This window comes from Sabethes cyaneus, chromosome 3 (assembly GCF_943734655.1).
Source record: "Sabethes cyaneus chromosome 3, idSabCyanKW18_F2, whole genome shotgun sequence".
NCBI classification, from domain to species: Eukaryota; Metazoa; Arthropoda; class Insecta; order Diptera; family Culicidae; genus Sabethes; species Sabethes cyaneus.
Window position 1 is genome coordinate 46568372 of NC_071355.1, and position 22104 is coordinate 46590475.

At 39.5% G+C, this 22104-nt stretch overlaps 1 protein-coding gene across 1 annotated transcript; it reads right to left on the reverse strand.

The window, feature by feature from the left end:
• Positions 1-17074: 17074 nt before the first annotated feature.
• On the reverse strand, positions 17075-17557 carry LOC128739549 (calmodulin-like). Its single transcript, XM_053835043.1, has one exon. The coding sequence runs from the start codon at positions 17555-17557 to the stop codon at positions 17075-17077; it is 483 nt and encodes a 160-aa protein (XP_053691018.1).
• Between the last annotated feature and the right edge of the window lie 4547 nt (positions 17558-22104).

Below are 22104 nucleotides of genomic sequence, written 5' to 3' on the forward strand. Positions count from 1 at the left end.
GCAAGAACAACTAGAACAACAAAATGTAAGCATATTCCATTCCCAGTATTATGGGCCACTTTTAAAGCTGGTGTGGCGCGTGATATTTTCTACGATGTAGTAACCAAGACTACTTTTGAAATATTGAACCCTGTTCCGAATGCTGGACAGGTTTTTATTTAATTTTCCACTGTGCGTCCCTTTCGTAGCCCTCTTTGGAGGGGTTCTCCCCTAGTTACATTTCTAATCCAACGTTCTAACGGTTTTCTACTAGGGTTCCACCCTAGTTGCCTAAACATTCTATTGGGGTGAATTATTTCCCTACTGCTACTATAATTAAACCCCTATGCTTTTGCGCATGGGTTTAATTTATGGCTTTATATCCCTAAATGGAAACAGCGCGTGCGCTTCGTTAACCCCTACTCAAATAGCGCTTAAAAAAGACAGATGTTCAGAATGAAACATCTGCTAGCTTGGTGTGGTTAGAACGACAAAAAAACCGTTGACTAATAATCTGCTAAAAGAAAGCTACGAAAGGAAATAGAAAAGAATAGTGATATCGTCATATCACACTGGTCAGAATTATGGGTCAATGTTCCCAGTATTATGGGTCAGTGAAACAAAATTGGTTTTATTTCGAGAAAAACGCGCGCGCTTTTGTGTGTGTGTGTGTGTGTGTGTGTGTGTGTGTGGTGGGAGGGGGGGGGTGGTGTATGTGTGTTTAGTTCTCGCGATTTAGGGATCTTGTTGTATCTTGTACTGAACTCAGCAACTGTCTCAGTGAGGTAAGATTAGATTCAATTTTAGCTTCTTCTTCAAGAAGCTCATCAAACTAATTCAATCTATGATGGATGGTACTCAATGCTGTGTTCGGATTTCGAATGGATTGTCAAGTTCATTCGAATCACATGATGGTCTCTATGGCAAAGCAAGTATACAAAAAGTGACTTAAGCTACGGATATGATAGGCAGGACAAGTTGCAAGAATGCCGGACAACTATCCTGTAAAGATGGTATTTTCTTCAAATCCGGTAGGAATAAGATGACCAGGGGCGCAGCGAGCAAGATGGTCAGACTAGGTGGAGCGAGATCTGGCGGAGAGTACACGGTATCCGAGGAATTGGAGAGCATTGGCCCACAACCGAATACACTGGAGAAACTTTGTTCATCAGGTTTTGTTTTAGGACGGCTAGCCAACTAAGTAAATTAAGTAAGTTCAGAAAGAGGAAAAGTATTTGGTCCTGGCTTACTAGGCTTGGGTCAAAAATAACGCGGAACTGTACTGTACGATAGATTGTGAATCCTTGCAACTTCCTGAACTTTTTCGGTTTGTCTTGCTAGATCAAGAGCGTGATGCAATATATCAGGATCATAGTGCTTCGATTACTGTATATTGATTTTCCTTGCACGTTTTTTTCGTTTTGCTGAAAACAAATTACAATTTTAGTCAAAAACAGCGAGCACTGTTGATCTATATGCTTGACCCATAATACTGGGAAAAGTTAATTTTGCTCTCAGTATTATGGACCATTGTTTAACTTCGTATATTAAAGCGGAAAATGAATTTTTCTAGGTGGTTTCACCGTAATTCATTGAATACATACATTTCCATTCATTTTGCGCCCAGACAAAAAGATTTGCGCCGCTATTCAGCTTATAATTTACAACCGACTTTTTATAACAACCACAAAAATAACAACAAATCGACGGTCGATTGGAGCCTACTGACAACTATCGGAAAACTAGGAAAATTAGCGCATTGGAACTAAGTGTATTGCTGTCAAGCATGCAGCGGAATGTTGCTTCTGTCTATTAAACCCATACTCGATGGTTAAATATTAGTTTTCTATGTGTAAAACTAACGTAAAGTATAGACTGGCACATAATACTGGGTGGCCCATAATACTGGGGTGACTGTATATTACCTGTTTTGCGATTCGATGTTTCGTTTAAAAGTTATAAGTAAGATATGAAAATTACATGACTCGTTTTTCTCCGGAACCGCTCACCCGATTTCAACAATTTCAAATCAAATAAAATCAACTCAAATGAAAGGTCTTGCTGCTGCAACAGTTTTAGGCATGCTTTGTCGAAAACAAATGAACAGTTCAAACGTTATGTTTAAAAATGTGTTTTACTAGGTGTCAATTAGTCGAACGTTTCTCCGAGATGACCGAACCGATTTATGCACTAGAAGTCCTGTTTGAATGGTAATATAGCCTCATAAGTCACTACTGATTTGTTTTTAGATTAGGCGTTTAATTTGAATGTTATGAGTAATCGTATATAACACTAGCTGCAACCCGCGTGCGTCGCCTCGCGTCTAATTGAGAGCGAATCTGAGGTACGCTGTGTAACTCAATGAGATGCAACTACGTTACTTTTGCTTGTCTTGAATTCAATCTGGTATAATTAGTTTGAGTCTTTGCTTAACATGGGCGATTCTTACCACGAAAACGTGGCGCCCTATCAGGGGCCTGGTTTTGGTTACAGACAAGGCTCTTATATCTATACCTATAAAAATGGATTTCTGTCTGTCTGTCTGTCTGGCTGGCTGTCCCTATGTTCCTTATAGAATCGAAAACTATTGAACCGATCGGAGTGAAAATTTGCACGCAGGGGTTTTTGGTGCCAGGGAAGGTTCCCAAGTAACACACAAAACAAGTTAGAAAATAATCTTCATGGAAAGTAGTCGTTTAAGAGTACTATAAACGTACTTTGAAAACATGTGTCGTTATTATTAAGGTTTTGTGATAACATGAATTTATTTGACAGCTCATATCTAATGAATAATGTTTGTTTTTGTCAACATGTCAACACGAAGTTTTTATTATGTCTCCATTACTAAATTTAAACTACTGGAAGAACAAGCTGTAGCTTATGCTATAATAACGTATTAGAATGGTATGAAATAACCTGATACATACTTCTATCAATTGTTGTTTCATTAGACTTTAATTTTTTGCGCTTTTCTGGTAATAGAGAAGTTCTGATGTATGTAATGTTATACTATTCTATAACAAGCTGTGTTGCTTGGGTTCTTATGATGGTTAGAGATCCCTCCTTCCACTAAGAGGGGGGGCTCCCATACAAATGAAATACAAATTTCCTCATAACTCGAGAAGTAATCAAGCAAATGGAACCAAATTTGGCATGTGGGGGTTTTGGAGGCAGGAATTTTTTTAATGATGGTTTGAGACCCCTCATCCCTGTGGTAGGGGGATAAGGACTCTCATACAAATAAAACAGAAGTTTTTGCGTAATTCAAAAACTAATCGAACTCGAAAAATTTTAGACTCTTTCATAAAACATTAATCAATAACAATACCACTAAAAACTATCAATAGTAACATTAGATAATTCAGCGCAAGACGAGTGTTGTCGGCGACCTACCGTCGGAAGCGCCGGTCACAGCGGGGGGCAGCCCCCCGTAGAGATCACCTCGATCTAGGTTTATTTATTTTCCTAGATCGACTGACCTCTATTACTTTCCTTCAGTTGGGTCACCCCTGCGAAATGATACTTTCTACGAAAAGATTTTCCGTGAAATGGTACATCCCGCGTAAGGTTTTTCGCGAAATGGTATTCTGCGAAACTCTATATTGCGCGTTATGGTCAACCGAGAATTGGTGTTCCACAAAATGATATTTGGCGAAATGGTTTGTAATGATGGCGAATATTTAAATGCTCTCCGCTTTATTTTATCAGGCTAAGCAATGGGAGGAGTTGTTTTCTACTTTACTGTGAGGAAAATTTGTATATTAAAACACCCATGAACTCCCCCGAAACTTGCAAAACTCGAGATTGTGACAAAGGTTATCCGAGATTCACGATTTATATACAACACAGTTTAATTTGTGGCAATACGAAGTTTGTCGGGTCAGCTAGTATATAGATAATCATGAATGAATTAGATGAATTAAATTTCAATTATTTTAGTATCAAACGAGAGATCTTAACGCTCTGATCTCCTAAATTTGATAACGAATGGTCTTACCGGTCAAAAGTTATTTACTAAAAAATTCATGAAATTAATTAAGAAAACTTTGCTGATATGAATCAAATAGAATGCACAGTGGGGCGAAACCCCAAAAACGCGAGTGTAAAACATACGTGATTTTTCAAGGGGTGTGTTTTTGGAGAAGTTTTTAAGCGCATCTGTTTATACTACTAAGGTGACGCAGAATCCACCCTATAGGGTGACACAAATTTTTATTTTGTTTAATTGCATCCAAACCAAAGTGTCCAAAATAAAAGTTGTAGAAAATTGTGTTCAAAGTTATTGATATCCCTACTCTGGAAAGTTGAAAAAAATTGATTAAAAAAATGACAGTTATTTTGATAATTTTTCGAATCTTTAATAAATACGCGTTAGTAATATCTAACACAACGTTAACAAGAGTTGAATTATGTTCCGAAGACTTGTCGATTTCTAACTCAAATGACAAATAAGATGGTATAACAAAGGTTCCTTTCGCCAATAGGAGGATTAAATCGGTTTTTTCTGTTTTACTTGTCTTAGACTCTGTCGCGGTCCAACGTAAATCATTTTTTATTAAAGGTGGATGAGCGTTTAGTGAGGAAGAATGGTAGACTGGATGATATTGCAAGACTTTGACGTGGGGCCAAAAAAATATTGCGTAGTTCAATTACTGAATGGAACTCTAGCCCCACGGTTTGTGTCCAACTGTTTTGACAATTAATGTTAAAATTATGGAAAGCTGTCAGCACTCTTGTTAAAACCTCAGCGCGGAGTAAATGAAGACTCAAATCATTTAGGCTAGATTGCAGTTAAGACAAGACCCAGCTAGCATTTTCATATGTATAAAAAAGGTTAAAATCAGCATTGCGTACATATATACATGCTAAATAAATCGTATTTCATGCGCAAAATTGGCATATCCGTACTATTTTGGAGGCGATATACGTGATTACGAATAATTTTGAGCGTTACGACTGTATAAGTATTTATATACGATAATATCCGATTAAGCGCGAGTCGCTCCGTACTACTATACGATTTTGTGCTGAAAATTGTATGTATGTCAGTCATTATCATTATATATGACAAAAAAACAACTTGATCCCACTTTATCCAGCTTTAGTTAGGATTTCGAGTTTGTTAGGAGATATTTACGATAGTTTTCGTACATTGATATACGACATTTTTTCGGCAAATTTATAGGAAATTTACTCCGATTCGCTCTCAATTAGACGCAAGGCGATGCACGCGGGCTACTTAGAGGCGCCTTAACCTTTACGTCCCCGACATCAAAAATGAAGGTACTTTCAGTTACACTTTTGGCTCTATCTCCACTAATTTTCAATCGATTTTTATGAAACTAGTCTTAAAAGAACCACATTAGATAGGCCTTTAATGAAAAAATATGCAGGTGAATTATGGTTCCATTTTCCCGGAGATATTCCAGATCGCGGTGGGATTTTTTTTGACGTCATAAGTAACAGATGAAATAAAATTAGAAATCTGTTTAATTGACAGCGCAAAAATTATCCATTTTATTTGTAGTCACTAATAATGACTTGTACACTATCCTGTAGAGCGCTGGCTTACGCCTCACTCTCCGGGACATCCGTTGTCGGTTCTACCGGAACTCTAAAGTGGTCATTCAGTATTCTCTTCGAAAATATGGCAAATGGGGTATCAAATGACAGGATTTTTCAACACGAGCTCGTTAGTGTACATTTGGATGTATTTTGAGTCGATCTGGACATTCCGGAACATTCGGAATCGGTTCTACCGGAACTCAAAAGTGGCTATTTGGAATTCTCTTCGAAAACATAGCAAATGGGGTACCAAATCATAGGATTTTTCAACGCGAGCTCTTTAGTGGACATTTGGATCTTTTTTGAGTAGATCTGGACATTTCGGACATCCGTTGTCGGTTCTACCGGAACTCAAAAGTGGCCATTTGGAATTCTCTTCGAAAATATGGCAAATGGGGTATCAGATAACAGGATTTTTCAACACGAGCTCTTTATTGCATATTTGGATCTATTTTGAGTCGATCTGGACATTCCGGAACATTCGGAGTCGGTTCTACCGGAACTCAAAAGTGGTCATTTGGAATTTTTGTCGAAAATAAGGCAAATGGGGTATCAAATCACAGGATTTTTCAACTCGACCACTCTAGTGGGCATTTGGATGTATTTTGAGCCGATTTGGACATTTTCACACCAGTTTAAGCACAAAGCTTTGCCTTTTTCGGGTTTCATTATTAGCGTATTTGGTATTATCCTTCTGGTGTTCAAAATTCTCTATGGAATTCCAACCCTAAATGTTACTTGTCGTTTTTGGTTTGCATCTTATCACTCAAACAGCTGCTAGTTTAGTTATGCGGATTAAAGGACCAGAAGCACAGTTCAAAGCTGTCCAAAGCTTCTATGTGGCACCGGTATTATTTTTCTATTTTAGGTATTTGATCAGGTTGGCTTCCACTTTGTACAATGCACCAGCAGTAGAAAAGTAACTTTATTATTTATTTTGACTGTTTTCTTGTTGTTTCTTTGTTCCACCAGCATTTAAGCACTATGACTAGTACTTAAATCCATCTGTTTCATAATAAATAAGTGATAATAGATGGTATAATATAAAAGTATTATTGAGATAATAAAGAATTACGTTTCATAAATCAACCTAACCTTAATCTGCCTAAAAATAAATTTTGGTTTATTAGCAAAGCCAAAAATACCTGTTATATTTACAAAAAAAAGAGTCAAGAATCATGAAATTTGTGATACCGATCGTGTCATAAAATATGGTTCCCCTACTTCTACTGTTGTTGGTCGGGTAGTATAAAGTGTAATGAAGTTGTTCGTACTGCCATTTGGTAAAGCTACAATTCATCGACAGACGATATGGTGGCAATAACCGTACTGCTGCTGGGGGAATAAAATATGTTTATATCTCAATTAATCATCATCATTCGAACGGCACCACCGCGTTGCCTTCTTGACAAACAAGTAGACTTCCCTCCGACTTCCAAACGAAGCCTGTAAGGCTCGTGTTAACATGAAGAAAGTGAGCAAATCCTTCATCTACTTGTCGCGCGTTCGGATTCGTATTTAAATGAGCCAACCGAACCGAGCAGTCGCTCATTATAAAACGCCAAGTAGCGATTGAAAGCACCTACCGGCGACCTTCTTCACATGAGCCCGTCCCTTCCACCACTTGACGACAGCACAAACGATGTTAATCGTAATCAACAACCATCGGCGGGGTGGCCTGAAGGATCCAATCCATTAGAATCGACCCGCGCTCTGCAATCCTCCGATCCTTTCACCGCTTTCTACACATACAAAACCCACAAAATACTTATCGCTATGCTTTCGCTCTAATAAGCATCATTAGAGTCGAAAACTTTACCGCACAATATTCGGCACCCTTTCTCGTGCTCTGTCGCCACCCACTTGTTTTGATTCCGTTTGACGTCACAAGCAAACAGGAGGAACGCGCCCATGCCACGAAGCCCGGCATGAAGCAGGTTATTCCTCTTGCATGAAGCAAGAGATTTACTGATTATATACACGATATATGTTAAAATAGTTTTCGCATATAAACCGGCGCTGAAGCCGAAAGTTTCCGAAATAAATTTTCGCTCAACTGACAAAATATTTGTAAGTTCCGCCTTCGCAGTTCTCGCCCCATGTCTGGCTCGTTTCGTTCATAAATTTACGCTGATAGCCAATCCAACCCCTCAGCGGTATCGTTAGGTAGGGTCACCCGCAGTCTCAGCAGAGAAATTAAACCAATACGGAACGAACCTGCTTTCGGCGCCGTCTATCGAAATTTGTCTCATCCTAAAGTTCCTAATAATCAACAGGACGAGGCTACGATAGTTCCTCATCGTCGTCGGTAGAGAAAAAAAACCAATAATAGTAAAACGTTTTTCGTGCTTTCGGCCGGACCGACAGGGTGGTGGTGCTGGCGCCATGTCAGCTTTCGCACGAACATAATCTAGATAGGGACCGTTTTGCGCCGAATTTCAGAACTGGGTAGAGCACGGCTCAGCTGACGGATCGCGCGAACGTAACGCGTTGGTATCTCTTACGGGAAGGTCCTTCTCGGACGCGCTCCATACGCATCGGTAAGCACACCCACGGGAAATACGTTGGCCCCAAACCCATCGCGACCGGCCCGGCCGGCCGGCAGCCAAAGTGCTTCCTCCGTTCCCGCGTTCCACTTTGAGCTCGGTAATCGTATTAAAGAGAAACAAGCCCAAATTTTAGGATTGGAAAAGATTGACCCCGTGAAAGTGCTGTTCGAACGGAATCGACGTTGCTGTCTGTGATTGTTGAACCAGTAGTCGATGGTGGGATAAAGCAAGACAGGAAACGTTATTTTATGCGTAATTAAATCGTTTTTTCGCTTCAGTGATTACACTGATCATTGGAGTTACAATCCGACGGGGCGGATAATGTTGTGAAAATCCTACTTTTCGTGCTTAATCAATCGGTTAAGTTAAATTAATTTAAAGTGGTTGCTGATTATATTCGGTTTGAAGTGGAGAAATGTTAATTTTAGCTACGAAACAATACCTTACGATACGGTACAGAGAGTATATACAAACGTGTGTCTCATGTGAAGCATGATCTGAAATGAACTTTGTCTGAAAATAATCCGGATGTAGCGATAAAAATGTCCACTCTAATGAAATATACTACACTTTATCATGAAAAGTTTCACAACCGCAAATTTCACGTCAGGCGTGTAGTCGTAGATTCAAAATAATTATAGAATCCGCCCCATCCGGTAGGCTCCGCTCCCGCACACTACACAGCAGACAGGATGGATATTGGCCGCCGCTTTGTTCCTATAGGTTGGAACACGAGGGCTGGCAATAACATCCATCTTGACGAAGCAGCCGACCCCTTGGTTGCACGGCCCGAGCGAATTTCAAATAACATGATAAGGCCAAAAAGCGTAACACAATTTTCCAGAATTTTAAACGACCGCCACCGTCGGTCGGTCGTCGTTGGTAGCGTGTGCCACGTACGCCGGTTAATCATAAATTGCTCCACACGTGTCTCGTCGGTTGGCTCGGCGCGCGGTTGATTTGGAAGTTGAAGCTATTTGAATCGGTGCCGTGCAAAAATAGAGCCATTTCGTGTTGGGCCGAATAAACGGTGTTAAACGGTGACTTCATACACCATGAATGAATTAGTTCCATTTGTCTTAATGTGAAATACGTGGAGAGAAAGCGCCTCTATTTCATATTTATGCGCCATACGCTGCTGCCTAATGTCAGCTCATTAGTCATTCCGGCGATGCTGCCACCGCCCGGGCGCGCGTCGGAGCTGGCAGTCGAAAAGTGGTATTTCTACTGGAGTCGGAAAAACATTGAATCCATGAATTTGGATTAGGCATGGCATTACCCTCGCTTAGACATACGAATACACACACAAAAGCACACAGGAAATCAATTAGGCGCGCAAGAAGCTTTGGCCCATTTACAGGTTGAAAGCGTACACAACAGCAGCGTTAGCGAAATGATTTTCCCTTTTTCCCAGGAATCCACTGAGCCGAGACAAGAATTTCGTCGTGCTTCATTAAACGAGCAGTAAGCTCTCCTGCCGTTTCAGTTGAATCATTGATTTTTTTGTCTAGAAAATTAATTCAAATTTTTCGTCAAACTTTCTGGCATTTCTAAAACAATCAAAGCTTGAAATTATGAAAAATGACCATATAGGTTTGGGCAGTTCATCAGAAATTATAGTACTAACCTTCGCGAAGACCGCAACTTTCTAGATAGTCAGCAGCACAAGATACAGCCTGTCCAAGCATATCACATATACACTAGCACCACGTAGTGAGTCAGTTCTGCGCTATTTCTCATGCCATTTCGAAGCTGGCAGCCATTTGAGCAACCTTCCCGAAGACCGCAACTTTCTAGATAGTCAGCAGCGTAAGATATAGCCTGTACAAACAAATCACATATACACTAGCACCACGTAGGGAGACAATTCCGCAATAATATAATCCAATGAAAACCCGTTAGTGTACTGAACAACTCTGTCGAAGACACTAACCTTCTATACGATCTGGATCACGAGTTATTCCAATTAAGTCAATTCCCATACGCTATGTAGACTCCAATAAGGACGTTCGACCGCGTTAATGGAATCACTCGAGACCGTCCTTATTGGAAATGTTCTTATTCGAAACCGCGTTATTCGGGGGACTGCTGTACAAATGTCAGAACCCTACCACCACAGTTGACAGTGGCATATTATTATAAAAATGTGAACGAAGACTCTAACAAATTATGCCAGATTCCAGTCAAAATAAACATCAATATGTCATCATCTCATAGTTACATAGGCGTACATTTAGGCGTTTTTGTCATATATGCCGATTATCTCCGTTATAGCGAATCTAGATTGTCATAGCAATAGTTTTTTTTCGTCAAAATTATAGAAAATCGGGTTAGGTACCTGCCGACTTGCTTTCATTTAGACACGAGGCGAAGCACGCGGCTTACAGCTAGGAACACAACAATGATATAAAATAATTAAAAATAAGTTTTTAAAAATCCAAAAAAAAACCTAAAGGGCAAAAAATAATACAAAATTTTGTACAACATTGTCATAGCAATGGAATTAAATACACTGAAGTCGCTTTTTACGCGGTTTGTTTTTTATGCGACTACTTTTACGCGAATTTCGAGATTTACGCGGTTTTTTACGCGAATTTCGGAATTTACGCGGTTTTTTTCGCGAATTTCGGAATTGACGCGTTTTTTTACGCGATTTTCGGAAATTACGCGGCGTTTTTTACGCGAATTTCGGAATTTACATGGTTTTGGTTTACGCGGGTCGTATCCTTTGCGTAAAAAGTGCTTGAGTGTATTTCAAATTATGAACGTTGATTTATTTTATTACGACAGATACATATTTCATTTACGACTTGCCGCCTTCATTAGTGTCTGCTTTCGTAATCTTTTTTTATTTCTTTAAAAAAGACGTAAAACTTTGCCATTGCCTGACAAAAACGATACAAAAACTAAACATAAAAACAATACAATATTCAGACAAAAGTAGCTCGAAAATTACACACAAACGATGAAATCAACACAAGAATAATACAAGAAGATATAATCTATACCTATAAAATGGATTTCTGTCTGTCTGTCTGTCCGTATGTTTCTTATAGAATCGAAAACTACTGAGCCGATCGGCGTGAAAATTTGCATGTAGGAGTTTTTGGGGCCAGGAAAGGTTCTTATGATGGTTAGAGACACCTCTCCTCACTAAGAAGGAGAGGGGGCTCCCATTCAAATGAAACAGAAATTTCTGTATAACTCTTAGTTCACAAGTGCAAATAGAACAAAATTTGACATGTGGGTGTTTTTGGAGACAAGACTTTTTTCTAAGGTGAATTGAACCTCTCCCATCTTTAAGAGGGGGGGGCTTCCATACAAATGAAATATAAATTTCCTCATAACTCGAGAACTAATCGAGCATATGGAACCAAATTTGGCATGTGAAGGGTTTTGGAGGCAAGAATTTTTCCTAAGTGAATTAGGACCCCTCCCCACTTCAGGAGGGGGAGTAGGCTCCTGCACAAATGAAACACAGATTCCCTCATAACTCTAGAACTAATTAATCAAATGGAACCAAATTTGGCATGTGGGTGTTTTAAAGGCACTTTTTTTCTATAGTGAATTAAGACCATTCCCCTCTTTAGGAGAGGAATTATAACCCCTTGCCGTCGCGATCTGCGGTCGGAAGCGCCTGCCGCTGCGGAGGGGGGTCCAATCAGCGAAATACGTGATCGTTTGATATAGAGCCGAAACGTGAAGGTTTTCGCATATAGTGTCTTTAGGAACTTTTATTGGTATAACAAGCCCCTTCTTGTGAGAGAAATCTTTGGGTGATTAATTCGCTTAAAAGTGAGATACGAAATTTATTTTCTCGTATATTCGAGATACAGGTCTGGTACTCTCGGCAAAGTTGTAGTAAATATCAATGCAAACAACTTTGTCAAAGACACCATACTTGTATCTCTTCATGGAAATTGTCTGTGAAGCGTTATTCGTGGATAAACCCTTCAAAACAGTTTTTAAACCCTCACTTATTCTGGTCAACTTTTACGTGTTCATAGTGTTCTAGAAAGTTGTTTATTTTGCTAATATCAACGTTTTTGTAGAACATTATTATACGCGATTTTCTGCAGTTTCGGAGATTTTGAGCATTTTTGATGAAAAATAGTACTACTTCGAGCTTAAATATTTCCCAAGGTGGCAAGTGGTGGCAGATCAAACAACTCCTACTTAAAAGTACAATAAAACATCTTTAAAAGCAAGTGTTAATTGTCTGTATCTGTTTGTATCCTCAAAAGTTATAGTTGTTTTAAAAATGCATCTCAGTCATGTTTATAGGACAATTTAAATGTACTTCGGATGCAATAAACGCCATTTTTTTACGTCGACAATCTCTAGCAAGTTAAGTTACCAGCAATTTTTTCGCCTATTTTCGAGTCGAAAATAAATGTAGACTTAAAATTATTTGACGCAATTAATAAGAGAAAAGCTTCCAAATAACTAACTTAAGTCTATTTGGTTCAATACCTTCGATTAGTGTCTTTTCAAAAGTTCACACTCATAATGGGTTGGTACCGAATAGCCGAAACACAAATGGTCGAATCACGAGTGGCCGAAATCCAAATGGCCGAATTTCAACAACAGTCAAAGAAGGCCGAATTTTCTCGGAATGACTAAATAACTATTTAATTGGAAAACACGAATTGACAAGCAGTTAACAATTAGCATTACTCAAACAAAAAATAAAATAGGTAACGTTGTACTTTTAATTACGAGTTGTTTCATCTGCCACCATTTGCCAGCTTGGGAAGTATTTAAGCTCAAGTAATACTATTTTTCATCAAAAATGCTCAAAATCTCAGAAACTTCAGAAAATCACGTATAATAATGTTCTAATAAAATGTTGATTTTAGCAAGATAAACAACTTCTTAGAACACTATAAACACGTAAAAGTTGACCAGAATAAGTCAGGGTTTAAAAACTGTTTTGAAAGGTTTGCCAACGAATAACGCTTCATAGATAATTTCCATGCAGAGATACAAGTATAGTGTCTTTGACAAAGTTGTTTGCATTGATATTTACTACAACTTCGTCGAAGGTACCAAACCTGTATCTCGAATGTACGAGAAAATAAATTTCGTATCTCACTTTTAAGGGAATTAATCACCCAAAGATTTCTCTCACAAGAAGGGGCTTATTATACCAAGAAATGTTCCTAAAGACACTATATGCGAAAAACTTCACGTTTTGACGCAATATCACACGATCACGTATTTCGCTGATTGGACCACTGCGCCCCGTAGAGATCGCGTCTATCTTGGTTTATTTATTTTCCTAGATCTACTGATCTCTATTACTTTTCTTCAGTTGGCTCACCCCTGCAAAATGGTACTTTCCACGAAAAGATTTTCCGTAAAATGGTACATCCCGCGTAAAGTTTTTCGCGAAATGGTTCTGCGAAACTCTATATTCCGCGTTATGGTCAACCGAGAATTGGTGTTCCGCAAGATGGCATTCGGCAAAATGGTTTGCAATAATGGCGAATATTTTAATGCTATCCGCTTTAATTTATCAGGCTAACCAATGGGGGAGTTGTTTTCTACTTTACTGTGAGGAAAATTTGTATATTAAAACTCCTCAGAAACTTGCAAAACTCAAGATTGCGACAAAGGTCATCCGAGATTCACGATTTATGTACAACACAGTTTAGTTTGTGGCAATACGAAGTTTGTCGGGTCAGCTAGTCTATACCTATAAAAATATATTTCTGTCTGTCTGTTCGTATGTTCCTCATAGAATGGAAAACTACTGAATCAATTGGCGTGAAAATGTGCATGTAAGGGTTTTTGGGCCGAGAAAGGTTGCTATGATAGTTAGGAATCCTTCCCCCACTAAGAGAGGGGGGCTCCCATACAAATGAAACACAAATTTCTGCATAACTCGAGAAGTAATCAAGCAACTGAAACCTTAGTTGGCATGTGTGGGTTTTAGGAGGCAGCAATTTTTTCTATGGTGAATTATAACTCCTCCCCCATTCAAAAGGGGATGGGGGCTCCCTTGAAAATGAAAGACAAATTTCTTCATATCTCAAGAACTAAGCAACTTGTTTGTTTGTATGTCTGTATGTTTGTATGTTTGTAAGAGAATCAGCACTGGGGGCTGACAAAAGCAGAGGTGGTCCCTATCAAGATGGAGAGGTCCAAATACGTAAAAGGGGTTACGTTTCTCTGCCATTTGAAGCAATTTTTTCTATGGTGAATTATAACTCCTCCCCCCTTTAAGAGGGGGGCTCCCATACAAATGATATACAAATTTTTATCATAACTCGAGAACTAATCAAGCAAATGGAACCAAATTTGGCATGTGGCAGTTTTAGGAGGCAAAATTTTTTCCTATGGCGAATTATGACTCCTCCTTTTATTTTAAGAGGGGGGCTCCCATACAAATGAAATACAAAGTTCCTCATAACTAGAGAACTAATCAAGCAAATGGAACCAAAATTGGCATTTGGGAGATTTTGGAGGCATGAATTTATTTTTTGATAGTTTGACACCCCTCACCCCTGTGGTAGGAGGATAAAGACTCATACAAATAAAACAGAAATTTTTGCGTAACTCATAAAATAATCGAGGTCAAGAAATTTTGTACTCTTCCATAAAACATAACAGTCAATAACAAGACCACCAAAAACTATCTGCAGTTCCTCCGCAGAAATCACCTCTGTCTAGGTTTGTTTATTTTCCTAGATCTACTGACTACTCTATTACTTTCCTTCAGTTGGGTCCGAACGAGCGATAGCGTGTAAGGTGAGGATCACCCCAAGGATCGAAATGGTACTCTCCACGAAAAGGTTTTTCGTGAAATGGTACATTCCGCGTAAGGTTTTTCGCGAAATGGTATTCGGCAAAATGTTATACAATCACGGCGAATATTTAAGTGTTATCCGCTTTATTTTATCTGGCTAAGCAACGCGGGGAAGGGGGGGGGGATATATTAAGCTACCCATGCTTTCATAGTTATGAAATTCTGTTTTCGGACGAAAAAATGTTCCTGCGACAGGATCAGCACAATCAACAAAATGATCGGATATATGTGGCACATCTTTCCGATATTTCCCGAAACAAACTGTTGACAATCAACGTTCCAGAATGTTTCCAGGGTGATGGCATAGGGATGCTTCTCCAGCATTTTGAAGGTTCCATGGCTGTTCATTGCACCTGGTGTTAAAATCAACAGTAAATATTACATCGATAATGTTTTAGCAATAATTTACTTCCCATCATCAAACAACACTACAAAAATGCATCATACGGCTTCCAACAAGATTCTGCATCGTCTCACGAGGCGTATGCTAGACTGGCTTGCTTGTATGTTTGTATGTTTGTATATTTGCCAGAGAATCAGCACTGGGGGCTGACAAAAGCGGGAGTGGTCCCTATCAAGAGGGAGAGGTTCAAATACGTCAAAGGGGTTACGTTTCTCTGCCATTTGAAGCAATTACAGTTGCGCAAGAAGTTGTGTGACATAAAGGCGGGTGGTTACGGGGTGCGATTAGGGAGGGTGGCCAGGAGGAATATATGAAAAAGGCTTTGTTTCTGTTCCGTTATAAGAATTTTCAGAGAGCAAATAGATCCATAAATGTCTACTCGACAGAAAGGAGAAGCCCCCGTGGTCTGAAGGCAATTTTATAGCGGTCATCAGAAAGTTCTAGTGGAGCTCATAGTTTCATTAGCGGTTTTATGAAACTGGTCGTGAAAGCCACTAGAGGAAAATAATAAAGCTTTGAATTGTAACTTGGGGTCGCAGTCGTTGAGGTCGCGATGGGCATTACAACTGAAGCGAAGAGAGTTGGTATAGCTGGACAGTCATACATTTCAGCTAGAATTTTATTGGCCGCTGTTGTTCAAGCAAAGTACTCCTTATAAGGTGGTGAATTATCCGCATTTCTCCACGGTAATGCGTGGAAGAGTTTATTAAAGCTTTCAATCCTCCTAGACCAAAACCTAAGCGGTGGATCCCATACAACACAATTTGTTTCCAGTATGTGATCGCATAAAAGTATTGAGCAATACATGGGTCCCTAAACTCCTTCCCAATCCTTATAATGAGCCCGAATTTGCGATTAGCTTTGCCATGATATAATGCTGTCGAAAGGTTAATTGTTACATCATTACTACGATGCAGACGCTGGCCACAAATGTAGTAGTCATAGATCAGTGTTTGCTTTTTGCGGAAGAAACCGATAACTGTACATTTCGGAACATTTGCTAATCGTCATATAGTTATCCTGTCGAACCACTCCGCAAACTTGTTGACCAGCTGTAGCAGCAGTCTCAGGCAGTCCATATCGGTGCGGATGGCTGTGTAAATTTTATTGTCATCAGCGTAGAATATTCGCGTGCGATGCGGTTGAATTCGAGATAATCATTTACAAACAGTGAAAATAGTAAAGGTCCTAGAGTGCTACCCTGAGGTACTCCTGATCAATTTCTGGACCAGTCAAAAATGCACCTCTATGGTTCAAAGGTACATGAGTACCCGCGAGCCACATGCCCTGGCGGGTGTTGTGGGTTCTAATCCGGTTATAATCTCAGATTATAGCTTGGTTCGACCCATGCACCTTCCAGCATTGGACAAAAGGGGGAGTCATAACGACTACTTGTTAGGCGTAGCTAAAAATATACCCCCCACCCCCACCCCTCCCGCTCTCTCACTTTCCGCTCTTTCCCCTCCACTCTAAAAAAAATTTCATTACTTCCCCTACCGTCCCTTCGTCAATTGTAAAAGAACTACCGTTTCAAAAAATATTAATAAGATCACAAGTGGCTGAGAGACAACGGGTGCCCGAGTAAGATCGGGCAATCAGCTAGTGTTTAATATTTATTAGACATTTGTTTGCAATTTTCAAACTGCCCATACCCGACATTCAAATTTTGTAACAAATTTCACAATTCAAAAATTGACGGATAAAGTTTTTTCGGTCGATCACAAGGTGCTTGTATTAAATACAATTTATTTTATTGCTCTCATGATCTTAGTTCTGCGTAATCATTTTAACAAATTCCTCGTAGTCAATTTGACCGTCACAATTTATATCGGCTTCCAGAAGCAACTCGTCCAGTTCCTCTTCGGTCAACTGTTCCCCGAACGTCTTCAGTGTTGTTCGTAGTTCCTCGGCGGAAATCATTCCATTTCCGTCACGATCAAACATGCGAAAAGCCTCCATCAGTTCATCCTCGTTGTAGTTCTTCAATCGCGTTGCCATCATTCTCACAAAGTCAGCAAAACGTATCCTTCCTTCCTGGTCGGTGTTGATCTTCTGCAGCAGTACTTCCACTTCCGCGTCGGAAACGTTTTTTCCGAGCGACCGCAGCACTGTACCCAGTTCCGAGCTGGTAATGGTGCCATCATGGTTCGTATCGAACAGGGAAAACGCTTCCCGCAGTTCATCGATCTGTTCCTGTGTTAAATCGTCCGGCTTTGAACCTGTACCGTGATGGCTCGGAGGCTGTGACATTTTGACGTTTGGCATTGCAATGGTTGCTGTGGTTGGATTTAGCATTAAAATACGTCACATTTTGGCTAACTTCAAACAAAACCATTTCAGTATTACGGTCCTAAGTTTCAAGACAAAGTAAAGTTTATCTTCTACCACAAAAACTCGTTCTTCAACATCCTACCACTCGGCACTCAATCAAATAGCCTTTTTCTATAAAACACGTCAATTTGCCGGCATCTCCGTTTCCACCCAGGGTGGGAAAGCAAAAAGCATACTAGGTCCATCTGTCACCAGAGTGGACCATCAAAAAAAAAGAAAGATACTCAATTCCGATCGACCTTGTCAACCGACCGACCATTTCGGCATATTTAGAAGTCTCTGAACCTGAAAGAAACTCAGCCCGGATTTCGGCCTGTAGAATTATAGCAACAACGACGACCATCAAGAAGGAGGGCTATTATTCCCAGCTTAATCTTCATTTGATACATGATGGATTTGCGGTTCCTTTCAACCGCTTTGTCAGCTTGAAAGTGATATGTACCGTATTTTGCTTGCAGAGCCCCGGTCTTCGATAGTGGCTTAGAATGGAACCAATTTCCTTTCCCGGAATGGTAACTTTCACTGAGCTACTATACAGCACATTGCACGGTACGCTGCTGTGGGTCGTCGGAAAAATCGCTTTGTGGCCAGAAAAAAAAGAACCGAAAACCGCACGAACATCGGAAATACTCGTCCTCAGACTATGGAAGACATTTTCCCGACAGTATGGAGCCAACGTTACTACAGCAGCAGCAGCAGCTTTGTGGCTTGCCGCACTTCTTTTGAAGTGAAAGCGAATGTTTTTTCCGGCTGGCTTGATGAATGGTATATTTGTCAATCGGAAAAGTACAGAACTTTTTGCCCACCTTATGTTGGGTGGAAACTCATTTTGTCTGCTGTGCGATGATCTGTGGTTCCCGTTAGCGAATTTCATCGCATCTCGAAAAAGTGTGCTCGGATCATACTGCCTAGCTATTTACCGAAAGGAAACATCGACGGTAATATTTACTCTGAAAAAGCTAGGTGTTTGCCAAGTGTGCCAATAGAGGATAAAAAGCCGGCTACAAATGGATTCGCTACGCCTCCGGCCAAGGCCGGAATTCATTCATGTCATGCCACGGTAATTGGCATTCCGATTCGGTTCAGTTGGCGTCCCAAAATCTGGTTTAACAATGCGAAAGCGAGAATTCAGCCTCGGCTCTATCTGGAAATAGATGAATTGTATCTGTTAAATATCATCTAAGCGGAAAGAGGGACAAGTTTACGATACCGACGGCCATACCCTTTCCGCTTTCGGAGGAAATGTGTGAAAAAGTTACGGTTCATTGAATGGGGCAAACATGTTAGGTACCTCGCCCCTTTTCTACGGACCCCGGGATGGCTGGGATCCAAGTTTGAATAAATAAAACGACTGAACTCACACAGATTTGCTAACCTACCCGAGGACGCAATTACCTCGTTAAATGGTTGAGTTGCGGGGAAGTGGTAATTTTAGCCACTATCGGCCCATGAACCCCTCTTCCCCACCTTCCAAAGGTTAGTTAGTTAGTTATGTACTGCCGGAACAAAGTTTTATGCTTGCATGCGTTTGTTGGCGTAAAGTTACATGCTTTCCGTAAATAGCATATTCACACATCAGAGAAAGCTGCAGTTTCGGATCGAAAAATTCGTCGAATAGCAAAAGGAACCTTTGTTGTAATCTTGTTACAAAAAGAATGGTTGAGTCATAACTTTATGGAATAAAAGTTAATCTTGTGTGGATTTTATCTGAAACTTCATCTACCTGTCAGGCAGCGGAAAATAATGGGGTAATAATAATTGGGGTCTTGAAATAAATGTCTTGCAATTTTTCTTTCGTCCATGTTTCCGGTTGTGCAACTATTCTCTTGAGTCCTCCTTTACCTCCCCTCTAAGCGTTACGTCATTTGTGAACGAAACCTAAGATAATTAGATAAGGTAGTAGGATCAAACGGTAACATTCACAATACTTTCTTTTCTTATCTTTTCAGGTATTAAGCAACGACGTTCAAATAACCAATCGTGAATTTGAGTATTTTCGTACCAATCAATCAGTTTTTTTGTAAATTGATTTGTAAAAGTTAAAGATAAATAAAAACACTTTAACCGCAGCTTTGGAAATTGTTTTACAGGTAATAATGTTCAAATATTGCTGAAAAAATTTGTTTACATTTTCAATAACAAAATATTTTATTTGTACGAGTAATGAATTATGGAAAAAAAATCTATTTATTCTTTTATTAATTTTATTATTCAGCAATTTTATGAAAAAGAAAAAAAGAAAATTTAAAAGTGCGCAGATTTTGCTTAAAATTTCTGTACTTGTACTATTCCTTTTTTTGTTAAGATGGTCTCAAATATCATTGTTTTTGCCAACCTTTCTTTCTTTAAAAAATCGTAACTTTTGAACCACTGAACTGATTTCAATGATTTTAATACCAAATGAAATTAAATCAATTTTTATAAGTATTTTTATAAGGTTCTCAGCAAAAATATAAGACAGCCCAAAGTTTTGCCGTGGCTAAGCCATCAAAATCAGTTCTGTGGAAATCTTAACCGTTGCCGCTGAGAACATTTTTTCAACACGACAGGGGCCGGCCAAACTGAATGTAACATCAAGAACGGGGTGATCGGCATCGAGCGTGATAATAGGTTCGGTCGCCTCGGTAACCGAGTATCAGATCTAACAAGCAATTATCCTGTTTAACATTGGATTAATTTGTGTCATTTCATGTAAACAGAAACCGTCTAGAAGCGCGGTGTAAGCTGCGGAAGCGTGGAAGCGTTGGTAGTCGAGAAAGATCGGCAACTAGAGCTTTCACCCATAACTGCTGAAGTGTTTCGTAAATCAACGATGGGCCAATAAAGCAACTCAGCTTACTAGAGATCGCGATGAACACACCACCGCCACGGGATTTTCTGCCGTTCTGCTGGTTACGATCGCATCTAAAGACGGAGAATGCGCTCCCGAATAGCTGTTGCGAGTGAATCTTCTCGTCAAGCCAGGTTTCCGTTAATACGATTATATCGAAGGCCGACTCAGCTATGGCAGTAAAAAAGTCACCGATTTTGGTTGGAAGTCCGCGCACGTTCTGGTAGTAAATCAGTGTTGGAGGATTGGAGTTCAGGTGTGAGTCAGAACTGGAAACGGGGATGGCGTCATCGACGAAATTGTCATTGAATTTGTTGCACTTGCCTGGTGTGGAGTTTTGGGAGGAAAATATATTTGGATGCTGCAATTGTTTTCTGAAACGTTATGCAGAAATTCGAGAAGTCTGTTCCGTTGCTGTTTTTCATACGCGTCAGAGCATGTCCGTTGCACGCGGTGATCTAGGGTGCTATGCATGGTGTATGAATTCGCGCAGTTTTTAGATACTAATTTGATACTCAACGCATTGCATTTAAAATTAAATTGCAACGAAACTAAAACAGATAAGCGTTTTACGTCGAAGAACAAATTGTACGACGGTACCAGTGCTTCAAATCGGAAGATAAAAGTACCAAGCTATCACCGAATCGTACATAAATAACCGACAATTATCGTAAATAACTCTTAACAAATTCGGAATCGTAACTAAAGCTTAATAAAGTCCGCCGGAGTTGATTTCCAGTCGTATATAATGATAATAGCTGACATACATATGATATTCAGCACAGAATCGTATAGCCGTACGGAGCGGGTCGGGCTTAATCGGATTTTGTCGTAAATAACTACTTATATCGATGAAATGCGTATGTTTATTCCTCATCACATTTATCGCCTCCAAAATACCACGGATATGCCTATTTTGCGCATCAAATACGATTTATTAGCATGTATATATACACGTAATGCTGATTTTTAACTTTTATATACATTCAAAAATGCTATCTGGGTAATCAACTTTATCAAGTCTTTTTAAGAGAAATTTGATAAAAACGCATTGACAAACACTTACCTATTTTAAAGGTTTTTGCTTCTGAATAGTTTCTAATTCTTTAATGTAGAAGGTTTAAAGGCAATTTTCAGTGTAAAATGTTCTCTGCTTTCGAATGAAAGCAACAGAATTAAGCGTATTTTTTGCACATTAGAGCCTATGGGTGCTACCTGCGTTTCAGTATTGTTACATAGCGGCAAAGTTTGTTTTTGGGAAAGCGCAGTAAAAGAAAAAGAATGTAGGCTGAATTCAGTAGCTGAAAATACCCTCCGGTATCCCAGCATATAATTTACGAAGAGCAGATGATCGAAATAGTTTTTGTACTGATTCTATTCTTTCTTCGCGCGTGACTAATCAAAAGTGATCGTAAGAGAGTATTCCAGTATTGACCTGACATAACCAGTTGTAGTGCATAGTGCTATAACCTAGTAAGCTTTGATAAATAATAAATAATATGATATTTCCCATTGTAAATTGTCAAATCGACGAAAGTTAGTTTAGGGTCTAAAATATTTCCTGAACATCTAACTCTTTCAAATTTTTCTACGGTTTGACTTCCTAATGCAATGGAAATTGCTGGTGTTATGCTTT